This window comes from Salvelinus sp. IW2-2015, linkage group LG7 (assembly GCF_002910315.2).
Source record: "Salvelinus sp. IW2-2015 linkage group LG7, ASM291031v2, whole genome shotgun sequence".
NCBI classification, from domain to species: Eukaryota; Metazoa; Chordata; class Actinopteri; order Salmoniformes; family Salmonidae; genus Salvelinus; species Salvelinus sp. IW2-2015.
The window spans coordinates 5,704,068-5,716,274 of record NC_036847.1 but is presented as its reverse complement, the minus strand read 5'-3'; the positions used below and the strand labels follow the sequence as shown (position 1 = coordinate 5,716,274).

Genomic DNA, 12,207 nt, shown 5'->3' with positions numbered 1-12,207 from the left:
CGCATCACGAAAAGTTGCATGCGCAGTTTGTCATCAGAAACCTCTGCTTACTTACATAGCAGTGGATAAAATCACATGCAACTTAAAATGCAGCTTGTGTAAGTTAAACACATAATCGGATGGTTATCGTCTACATTATAACATCGCAGAAGAGTATTGTTTACCTAGCAAGCCCGCGAGGAAAGGTAAAATATCACAAATAGAGCTTCAGAAAGTATTCACACCCCTTGACTTTTTCCACATTGTGTTGTGTTACGGCCTGAATTTAAAATGGATTCAATTGAGATTTTGTGTCACTGGCCTACACACAATGCCGCATTATGTCAAAGTGGAATGATGTTTTTAGAAATTAATAAAAAATGAAAAGCTGAAATGTCTTGAGTCAATAAGTAGTCAACCATTTTATGGCAAGCCTAAATAAGTTCAGGAATAAATATGTGCTTAACAAGTCACATAATAAGTTGCAATAATAGTGTTTAACATGATTTTTGAATGACTACCTCATCTCTGTATCCCACACATACAATTATATTTAAGGTCCCTCAGTCGAGCAGTGAATTTCAAACACAGATTCAACCACAAAGACCAGGGAGGTTTTCCAATGCCTCGCAAAGAGAGGTAACTATTGGTAAAGAATGTAATTAAATAAGCAGACATTGAATATCCCTTTGAGCATGGTGAAGTTATTAATTACACTTTGGATGGTGTATCAATACACCCAGTCACTACAAAGATACAGGTGTCCTTCCTAACTCAGTTGCCGGAGAGGAAGGAAACTGCTCAGGGATTTCACCTGGAGGCCAATGGTGACTTTAATACAGTTTCAGATTTTAATGGCTGTGATTTGACAAACTGAGGATGGATCAACAACATTGTAGTTACTCCACAATACTAACCTAAATGACAGTGAAAAGAAGGAAGCCCATACAGAATACAAATATTCCAAAACATGCATCCTGTTTGCAATAAGGTACTAAAGTTATATGTTTGGGGCAAATCACTGAGTACCACTCTTCATATTTTCACGCATGCTGGCTGCATCATGTTATGGGTATGCCTGTCATCGACAAGGACTAGGGAGCTTTATTCCGTTTCTTTATATCCTAAAAAATAAAAATATATTAAAAAAACTTTCAGCAGGACAATAGCCTAAAACACAAGGCCAAATATACACTTAACAAGATTACATTGAATTTTCCTGAGAAGCCTAGGTACAGTTTTGACTTAAAATGGCCTTGGAAATCTATGGCAAGACTTAAATGGCTGTCTTGGAATGTCAACAACCAACTTGACAGAGCTTGACGAATTTTACAAAGAATATTGTGCAAATATTGTACAATCCAGGTGTGCAAATGTCTTAGAGACTTACCCAGAAGAATCACAGCTGTAATCGCTGCCAAAGGCGGCGTCATTGTAAATAAGAATTTGTTCTTAACCGACTTGCCTGGTTAAATAAAGGTAAAAAAAATCTACCATTTATTGACTCAGGGGTGTGAATACTTATGTAAATTGGATATTTGTATTTCATTTTCAATAAATTTGCTAACATTTCTAAAAACATGTTTTCAATTTGTCATTATGGGGTATTGTGTGTAGATGGGCGAGATCTGGTCCATCCTCTCCATTCTCCTCTGATTCCTGTACTCGTCTCCGATGAGGCTCATGAGGTCACGCGAGTGCTGCACCACATCATCGATGGTGCGCAGGTCTTGCGCCGTGAGTTCCAATTATGTGCTGCAGGCTGTCCTCGATGTGTTCTGCCCCAGCAACACCGAGACGACAGCCCACGATGACTCCACCCACAGCAGGTCGGTCCAGGACGTAGTGGGTAGCCACGTTGGCGATGGAGCAGCCGTGGCCCCTGGCGACCGTCTCCAAGGCAACCAGCAGCTCCTGGAACAGCCCCCATCCTCCACAGCTGTCAATCACGTTCTTGTACTTACTGAGGGAGGCGGTGTTGAGCTCTGCCCTGCTTGTAGGCTCTGCCTTCCCTAGATAGCGCTCTGAGAGTAGACCCCCGGCTGAGAGATAGAGGGGGGACAGAGAGATGGAGGTTTAAAAAGATGGAGGGGGAGGGGCTGGATACAGAAAGAGAAAAATTGTAAAGATCAGGAAAGAGGAACAGCGGGAAATACATAGAATAGGGTGAACGGGGGGGCAGAGTCTCCCTCTTAGAACTCTGGTCTCCATCTTAGAACTCCACCATTTTATATCACTACACCCCATATGGCAAGAGAGTCAATATGGAAAGTATTTCTCAAATCGCTAACACTAAGAAACTGACAGTAACCGGTCAATGAGGTTGCAACAGTAACTGTGACCTAGCCTGGTCTATAGATCAGAAGGGTTGGCTAAACCCCATACAGACCTGGACCAGGCTAACTGGGACCTAACCCAACCCTTCACCACTGACTCTCTCAGTGCAGTGGCTCAACCCTGATGATCTAGAGCAACCAAGTAGCTCCAGTAGGAGTGGCTGTGATGACCTAATCCCCCATGACCTCTGACCTGTCCTCACCCAGAGTTCCGTAGGTCAGTAGCTGGATGCCGTGAGACAGGCTGACAGCCTCCATCTTAGCAGCGGGCCGCTGGTCGATCAGGGAGTACTGCACCTGGAAGAAAACATTACTGGACGTCGATGTAGACCAGTGGTCACCAACTTTTTCGGAGTCAATATCACTTTCGCTGTCAAAAAGCAAGCAGACGTCTACCGCTCAGATTTTTTTTAGCAACTTGACTTAAAAAAACAAACATTAATAACCTAATAAAAACAGTTATGTAGGAATGAGGTTTGTGCAGTTAGTAGGCCTAATACATTATCACAGCATATTGGCTATATGCAAGGCCTGCCAATATTGTTATTCTCAGACTCGAGCTTTGATAACAAAAGAGATCAGTTGTTGTAGCACTTGCGAGGCACATCTGAGCATAAATTGAAATAATTTGCAAATCTGATGGTCATGGTGCTTTCATGACAACTGGGAACTGAAAAAACGAGGTCAAATCATGACGTCAGTGAACTTTAGGTCGGAAAGTCGGAGCTCTAGAAAGATGCCAGAGTTTTTCCCAGTCGGATCTCGTTCACTGGTCGAATCAATGGTCACTTTAATAATGGAACACTAGTTACTTTAATAATGTTTAATACTGCTTTACTCATTTCATATGTAAATACTGTATTCTACTGTATTGCTCGTCCAAATATTTACATATTTCTAAATTCCATTCTTTAACTTTTAGATGTGTGTATTGTTGTGAATTGTTAGATACTACTGCACTGTTGGAGCTACAGTAGGAACACAAGCATTTCGCTATAACATCTGCTAAATATGTGCATGTCACCAATACATTTTTTTAAATGTAGTTCCCAGTTGTATTGGGTGTTTCTCACAGAGCTGAGAGTTGTCCTGAGACACATTTTTTTAATTGGTGGGTGTGATAATACAGTATGTACATGGGCGCCTGACTTTGTATGAAAGTGGGGGAGAAAAAATACATAAAATAATTTAGAATAGAAAAATATATATACAGTACCAGTTAAAAGTTTGGACACACCTACAAATTCAAGGGTTTTTCTTTATTTTTTACTATTTTCAACATTGTAGAAGAATAGTGAAGACATCAAAACTATGAAATAACGCATATGGAATCATGTAGTAACCAACAAAGTGTTAAACAAATCAAAATATATGCAGTTGAAGTAAGTTTACATACACTTAAGTTGGAGTCAATAAAATTCATTTTTCAACCACTCCACAAATTTCTTGTTAACAAACTATAGTTTTGGCAAGTCGGTTAGGACATCTACTTTGTGCATGACACAAGTAATTTTTCCAACAATTGTTTACAGACAAATTATTTCACTTATAATTCACTGTATCACAATTCCAGTCGGTCAGAAATGTACATACACTAAGTTGACTGTGCCTTTAAACAGCTTGGAAAATTCCAGAAAATTATGTCATGGTCTAGAAGTTCTGATAGGCTAATTGACATCATTTGAGTCAATTGGAGGTGTACCTGTGGGATGTATTTCAAGGCCTACCTTCAAACTCAGTGCCTCTTTGCTTGACATCATGGGAAAATCAAAAGAAATCAGCCAAGACCTCAGAAAAAAAAATGGTAGAACCTCCACAGGTCTGGTTCATCCTTGGGAGCAATTTCCAAACGACTGGAAGTACCACATTCATCTGTACAAACAATAATACGCAAGTATAAACACCATGGGACCAAGCAGCCGTCATACCGCTCAGGAAGGAGACGCATTCTGTCTCCTAGAGATGAACGTACTTTGGTTCGAAAAGTGCAAATCAATCCCAGAACAACAGCAAAGGACCTTGTGAAGATGCTGGAGGAAAACAGGTACAAAGTATCTATATCCACAGTAAAACAAGTCCTATATCGACATAACCTGAAAGGTCGCTCAGCAAGGAAGATGCCACTGCTCCAAAACCGCCATAAAAAGACAGACTGTGGTTTGCAACTCCACATGGGGACAAAGATCGTACATTGGAGAAAAGTCCTCTGGTCTGATGAAACAAAAATAGAACTGTTTTGGCCATAAAGACCATCGTTATGTTTGGAGGAAAAAGGGAGGCTTGCAAGCCGAAGAACACCTCCCAACCGTGAAGCACGGAGGTGGCAGCATCATGTTGTGGGGGTGCTTTGCTGCAGGAGGGACTGGTGCACTTCACTAAATAGATGGAATCATGAGGCAGGAAAATGTTGTGGATATATTGAAGCAACATTTTTCAAGACATCAGTCAGGAAGTTAAAGTTTGGTCGCAAATGGGTCTTCCAAATGGACAATAACCCCAAGCATACTTCCAAAGTTGTGGCAAAATGGCTTAAAGACAACAAAGTCAAGGTATTGGAGTGGCCATCACAAAGCCCTGACCTCAATCCTATAGAAGATTTGTGGGCAGAACGAAAAAAGCGTGTGCGAGCAAGGAGGCCTACAAACCTGACTCAGTTACACCAGCTCTGTCAGGAGGAATGGGCCAAAATTCACCCAACTTATTGTGGGAAGCGTGTGGAAGGCTACCTGAAACGTTTGACCCAAGTTAAACAATTTAAAGGCAATGCTACCAAATACTAATTGAGTGTATGTAAACTTCTGACCCACTGGGAATGTGATGAAAGAAATAAAAGCTGAAATAAATCATTCTCTCTACTATTATTCTGACATTTCATATTATTAAAATAAAGTGGTGATCCTAACTGACCTAAGACAGGGAATTTTTACTAGGATTAAATGTCAGGAATTGTGAAAAACTGAGTTTAAATGTATTTGGCTAAAGTGTATGTAAAGTTCAGACTTCAAATGTAGCCAAGGAGGTCTGGGAGAAGCAACCGACCCGCCTGCGCAGTGTGGTGGAACACGTGGAAGAGATGAGGGAGAGGATGATGGCGATTTGGCCAGTGGTGAGGAAGCACATGGCCCAGGCGCAACGCACCCAGGAGCGTGTATACAACTGGGGGGCCCAACCACGAGAGTTCCACCCGGGTGAGAAGGTCTTGGTGCTGATCCCCACAATGGAGAACAGATTCCTGGCTACATGGCATGGGCCCTACGACATCGTTGAGCTGGTAGGCGACGTCAATCATAAGGTCCGCCAGTCGGGGTGGAGAAACCCCTCCAACTTTACCATGTGAACTTACTGAAGAGGTGGCATGGACAAGAGGCGCTGTGCATAACGTGGACCCGGCGACAGCAGACCCCACCCTCTGTCGAAGTTGCCATGGGGGAAGACCTCAGCCGGACCCAATGACAAGCGCTCAGAGAGTTGGTCCAGCAGAATACGGATCTCGTGGAACTTCATATCAACACACGTCCAGGAGAAAAAGTGTATAAACGGCCCTACCAGATACCAGAAGCCCGGGGGGCTGCGGTACAGCGGGAAGTGACGACAATGCTAGAGATGGAGGCACTGGAGGAGTCCCACAATGAGTGGTCTAGCCCTATAGTGCTGGTACCGAAACGGGACGGAACCGTCCACTTCTGCAATGACTTCTGGGACCTGAATGAGGTCAGTAAATTCAACGCCTACCCCATGCCCCGGGTGGATGAACTGATCGACCGCTTGGGGAAGGCAAGATACGACAGGACCCTGTACCCGACGAAGTGTTACCCTGGACCTGGCAGCGGCCTCCCGGGAGAAGACGGCCTTCTCCACCCCGGGGGGGCTATACCACTACCAGGTTCTTCCTTTCGGGCTCCAAGGGGCCCCAGCGACCTTTCAGCGACTCATGGACCGCGTCCTGCGCCCGCACTGTGAGTACACTGCTGCTTATTTGGATGACATAATCGTGCACAGTGACAGTTGGGAGTCCCATCTCTGTGGGTTACAGGCAGTGATGGATGCGCTAAGGGAAGCAGGGCTGACCGCGAACCCCTACAATTGCAAGCTGGGCTACGCCGAGGTGGAGTACCTGGGCTATCAAATCAGGTGGGGAAATGTGAAGCCCCAAGAAAAATCGCAGCCATTAGGGAATGGCCGGTCCTCCGAACCAAGAGGCAGGTAAAGTAGTTCCTGGGGTTAGCAGTCTTCTACAGTCGATTTGTACCCAACTTTGCCGCAATAGCTTCTCCCCTCACAGACCTAACGAAGGCACGCCTACCCCAGATGGTGCGATGGATGGAGGATCATTCTTGAATGATCAAATGATCCTGCAGGTGAACAAGCTGGATGTGGAGGTCCTGAGCTGACGTGGTTACATGGGGTCTGCGGGTGTGAGGTTGGTTGGACGTACTGACAAATTCTCTAAAAAGACGCTGGAGGCAGTTTATGGTAGAGAAATGAACATTAGATTCTCTGGCAACAGCTCTGTTGGACATTCCTGCAGTCAACATGCCAATTGCATGCTCTCTCAAAACTTGAGACATCTGTGGCATTGTGTTGTGTGACAAAACTGCACATTTTTGAGTGGCCTTTTATTGTCCCCAGCACAATGTGCACCTGTGTAATGATCATGCTGTTTAATCAGCTTCTTGATATGCCACACCTGTCAAGAGGATAGATTATCTAGGCAAAGGAGAAATGCTCACTCACAGGGATGCACAACATTTGAGAGAAATAAGCTTTTTGTCCATATGGAACATTTCTGAGATCTTTCATTTCAGCACATGAAAAATGGGACCAACACTTTACATGTTGCGTTTATATTTTTGCTCAGTATATAATATATAAAATGGCCATATCAATTTTAATACGGACTAGCTCAAATTATTACTAATCCTTCAAAATGACAAATTACCCAATGGATCATGATACTTTACTGGTAAAAAAGTGGGGGTGCAAAAACATTAGTTTGCACCCCTATTTTGAAAGTGGGGATGCAGCTGCTCCATTTGCTCCATTACTCAGGCACCTATGAGTATGTAGCGTTCAGATTTTACTGGATGGTGGGGAACTTGTAGCATGATTTTGCCCACACTAGTGTCTATTTAAGACTCACCTTGCGGTCCATTGGTCCAGATCGAGGCACCCATTTAGTCAAACCATGAAGGGTTACACCACTGGGGTTCGATTTCACCTAGAAAACAGAATGCTACAATTAGAATCTGTGCCATCTGTGACTAGACACTTTGAAATGTATTCACTAAATTCATACCCTCCAGTATTCACTACATTTACTTGTTGTCTGGGTGTACAACGCTATGTAGAATAACATCCTCAATCCACATAATCCCCTCAAAGATCTCAGACACTTTTCAGTCAGACGTTAGGAACCATCTGTCCAGTTATACAGCGTGATAATGAAGGTGATTCCTCAGAGAGAGGTTTTGTTGGGAAGCGTCCTCAGGGGACATTATTCTAGATGATTGACTCAGGGGTCTGTCTATGCCATTAGGCTGTCAAAACTGTGCAAGATGCAGCCTGCCTGGGCAATGCAAAAGAAAATATAGTATTGAAACCAATGGTAGTTGTGTATCGGTCCATGTGTGTATGACTACGGCTCCGTGTGTAAGGGCTTATTCATGTGTGTGGGCTTATTCATGTGTGTCTATGAGTGAGAGAGAATTTACAGATTTTCCATACGCCATCTCTCCACTGACTTGAGAGCGAGACTGAGCGGCCCCACCACTCAATACCAACTGTGCTACATTAGCTCCCTCCTGTGCCCATTCAGGGGTGCTGCTCCCCTTGCACACAGATCTATGATCAATGTTCATAAGATGTTTTGTTTTTTTTACTTCACATTCACTTTCAATCCAATAGGTTCATAACCTGGAGTTTATGTGGTGTCGGCTTACAATAACAATGATTCTAACTCATACCTGGCTGTTGAAGTGTCCAAAAATCTCCTCTGCTGGTCCATAGAGATCTGCCATGTCAAATGTTGTCAGGCCGGCATAAACATAGGCTTGCGTCGCCTGCACTGAAATAGGAAAAGGGTTTTTGATAAGAACTACTCCAGAAAAACAAATAGAGTAAAATAAGGCAAATAATTAGGCAGCATCAACTAAAAATATATTTTTTTGTGATGAATACAGTACCAGTCAAAAGTTTGTACACACCTACTCATTCAAGGGTTTTTCTTTATTTTTTACTATTTTCTACATTGTAGAATAATAGTTAAGATATCAGAACTATGAAATAACACATATCGAACCATGTAGTAACCAAAAAAAGTGTTTAGAAAATCAAAGTATATTTTATATTTGAGATTTTTCAATGAATTCACCCTCTGCCTTGATGACAGCTTTGCTCACTCTTGGCATTCTCACAACCAGCTTCATGAGGTAGTCACCTGGAATGCATTTCAATTAACAGGTGTGCCTTGTTAAAAGTTCATTTTTGGAATTTCTTTCCTTCTTAGTGCGTTTGAGCCAATCAGTTGTTTTGTGACAAGGTAGGGGTGGTATACAGGCCTATTTGGTAAAAGACCAAGTCCGTATTATGTCAAGAACAGCACAAATAAGCAAAGAGAAACGACAGACCATCATTACTTCAAGACATGAATGTCAGTCAAAACGGAACATTTCTAAAACTTTGAAAGTTTCTTAAAGTGCAGTCGCAAAAACCATCAGGCGCTATGATGAAACTGGCTCTCATGAGGACCGCCACAGGAAAGGAAGACCCAGAGTTACCTCTGCTGCAGGGGATAAGTTCATTAGAGTTACCAGCCTCAGAAATTGCAACCCAAATAAATGCTTCACAGAGTTCAAGTAACAGACACATCTCAACATCTACTGTTCAGAGGAGACTGCGTGAATCAGGCCTTCATGGTCGAATTGCTGCAAAGAAAACACTACTAAAGGACACCAATAAGAAGAAAAGACGTGCTTGGGCCAAGAAACATGAGCAATGGATATTAGACTGGTGGAAATCTGTCAATTTGTCTGATAAGTCCAAATTTTAGATTTTTGGTTCCAACCGCCGTGTCTTTGTGAGATGCAGAGTAGGTGAACGGATGTTCACCACATGTGTGGTTCCCACCATGAAGCATGGAGGAGGAGGTGTGATGGTGTGGGGGTGCTTTGCTGGTGACACTGTCTGTGATTTATTTAGAACTCAATGCACACTTAACCAGCATGGCTACCACAGCATTCTGCAGCGATACGCCATCCCACCTGGTTTGCGCTTAGTGGGACAATCGTTTGTTTTTCAACAGGACAATGACCCAAAACACACCTCCAGGCTGTGTAAGGGCTATTTGACAAAGATGGAGAGTGATGGAGTGCTACATCAGATGACCTGGCCTTCACAATCACCCGACCTCAACCCAATTGAAATGGTTTGGACCGCAGAGTGATCGAAAAGCAGCCAACAAGTGCTCAGCATATGTGGGAACTCCTTCAAGACTGTTGGAAAAGCATTCCTCATGAAGCTGGTCGAGAGAATGCCAAGAGTGTGCAAAGCTGTCATCAAGGCAAAGGGTGGCTACTTTAAAGAATCTAAATATAAAATAAAATAAAACACTTTTTTGGTTACTAAATGATTCCATATGTGTCATTTAATAGTTTTGATGTCTTCACTATTAATCAACAATGTAGAAAATAGCAAAAATAAAGAAAAGCCCTTGAATGAGTGGGTTTGTCCAAAATTTTGACTGGTACTGTATGTTTTTACAGTTGAAGTCAGAAGTTTCAATACACCTTAGCCAAATACATTTAAACTCAGTTTTTCACAATTCCTTACATTTAATCCTAGTAAAAATGCCCTGTCTTAGGTCAGTTAGGATCACCACTTTATTTTAAGAATGTAAAATGTCAGAATAATAGTAGAGAGAATGATTTATTTCAGCTTTTATTTATTTCATTACATTCCCAGTGGGTCAGAAGTTTACAAACACTCAATTAGTATTTGGTAGCATCGCCTTTAAATTGTTTAACTAGGGTAAAACGTTTCGGGTAGCGTTCCACAAGCTTCACACAATAAGTTGGGTGAATTTTGGCCCATTCCTCCTGACAGAGCTGGTGTAACTGAGTTGGGTTTGTAGTCCTCCTTGCTCGCACACGCTTTTTCAGTTCTGCCCACAAATTTTCTATAGTATTGAGGTCAGGGCTTTGTGATGGCCACTCCAATACCTTGACTTTGTTGTCCTTAAGCCATTTTTCCACAACTTTGGAAGTATGCTTGGGGTCATTGTCCATTTGGAAGACCCATTTGCAACCAAGCTTTAATTTCCTGATTGATGTCTTGAGATGTTGCTTCAATATATCCACAGAATTTTCCTGCCTCATGATGCCATATATTTTGTGAAGTGCACCAGTCCCTCCTGCAGCAAAGCACCCCCACAATATCATGCTGCCACCCCCTGCGCTTCACGGTTGGGATGGTGTTCTTCGGCTTGCAAGCCTCCCCCTTTTTCCTCCAAACATAACAATGGTCATTATGGCCAAACAGTTCTATTTTTGTTTCATCAGACCAGTGGACATTTCTCCAAAAAGTATGATCTTTGTCCCTGTGTGCAGTTGCAAACCGTAGTCTGGCTTTTTTATGGCGGTTTCTGAGCACTGGCTTCTTCCTTGCTGAGCGACCTTTCAGGTTATGTCGATATAGGACTTGTTTTACTGTGGATACAGATACTTTTGTACCGGTTTCCTCCAGCATCTTCACAAGGTCCTTTGCTGTTGTTCTGGGATTGAGTTGCACTTTTCACACCAAAGTACGTTCATCTCTAGGAGACAGAACGCATCTCCTTCCTGAGCGGTATGACAGCTGCGTGGTCCCATGGTGTTAATACTTGTGTACTATTGTTTGTATAGATGAATGTGGTACCTTCAGGCGTTTGGAAATTTCTCCCAAGGATGAACCAGACTTGTGGAGGTCTACAATATTTTTCTGAGGTCTTGGCTGATTTCTTTTGATTTTCCCATGATGTCAAGCAAAGAGGCAKTGAGTTTGAAGGTAGGCCTTGAAATACATCCACGGGTACACCTCCAATTGACTCAAATGATGTCAATTAGCCTATCAGAAGCTTCTAAAGCCATGACATAATTTTCTGGAATTTTCCACGCTTGTTTAAAGGCACAGTCAACTTAGTGTATGTAAACGTCTGACCCACTGCAATTATGATGCACTGAATTATAAGTGAAATAATCTACAGTGAATTATAAGTGGAAAAATTACTTGTGTCATGCACAAAGTAGATGGCCTAACCGACTTGCCATAACTATAGTTTGTTAACAAGAAATTTGTGGAGTGGTTGAAAAACAAGTTTTAATGACTCCAACCTAAGTGTATGTAAACTTCCGACTTCAACTGTATGTATGTATGTATGTGTATATATATATATATATATATATATATATATATATACAGTTGACGTCAGAAGTTTACATAAATATCACATTTACATAAGTATTCAGACCCTTTACTCAGTACTTTGTTGAAGCACCTTTGGCAGCGATTACAGCCTCGAGTCTTCTTGGGTATTACGCTACAAGCTCGGCACACCTGTATTTAGGGAGTTTCTCCCATTCTTCTCTGCAGATCCTCTCAAGCTCTGTCAGGTTGGATGGGGAGCGTCGCTGCACAGCTATTTCAGGTGTTTCCAGAGATGTTCAATCGGGTTCAAGTCCGAGCTCTGGCTGGGCCACTCAATGACATTCAGAGACCTGTCCAGAAGCCACTCCTGCGTTGTCTTGGTTGTGTGCTTAGGGTTGTTGTCCTGTTGGAAGGTGAACTTTCACCCCAGTCTGAGGTCCTGAGCACTCTGGATCAGGTTTTCATCAAGGATCTCTGTGTACTTAGCTCCGTT

General features: G+C 42.6%; 1 protein-coding gene across 1 annotated transcript; it reads right to left on the bottom strand.

The window, feature by feature from the left end:
• Nucleotides 1-468: 468 nt before the first annotated feature.
• Nucleotides 469-5,819, bottom strand: LOC139028063 (uncharacterized). The gene is given in 5 exon segments (XM_070444619.1): nucleotides 469-1,740; nucleotides 1,742-2,021; nucleotides 2,519-2,685; nucleotides 5,359-5,520; nucleotides 5,659-5,819. Coding segments are annotated over 5 exon segments (945 nt in total). The 3' UTR covers nucleotides 469-1,565.
• Nucleotides 5,820-12,207: the final 6,388 nt, after the last annotated feature.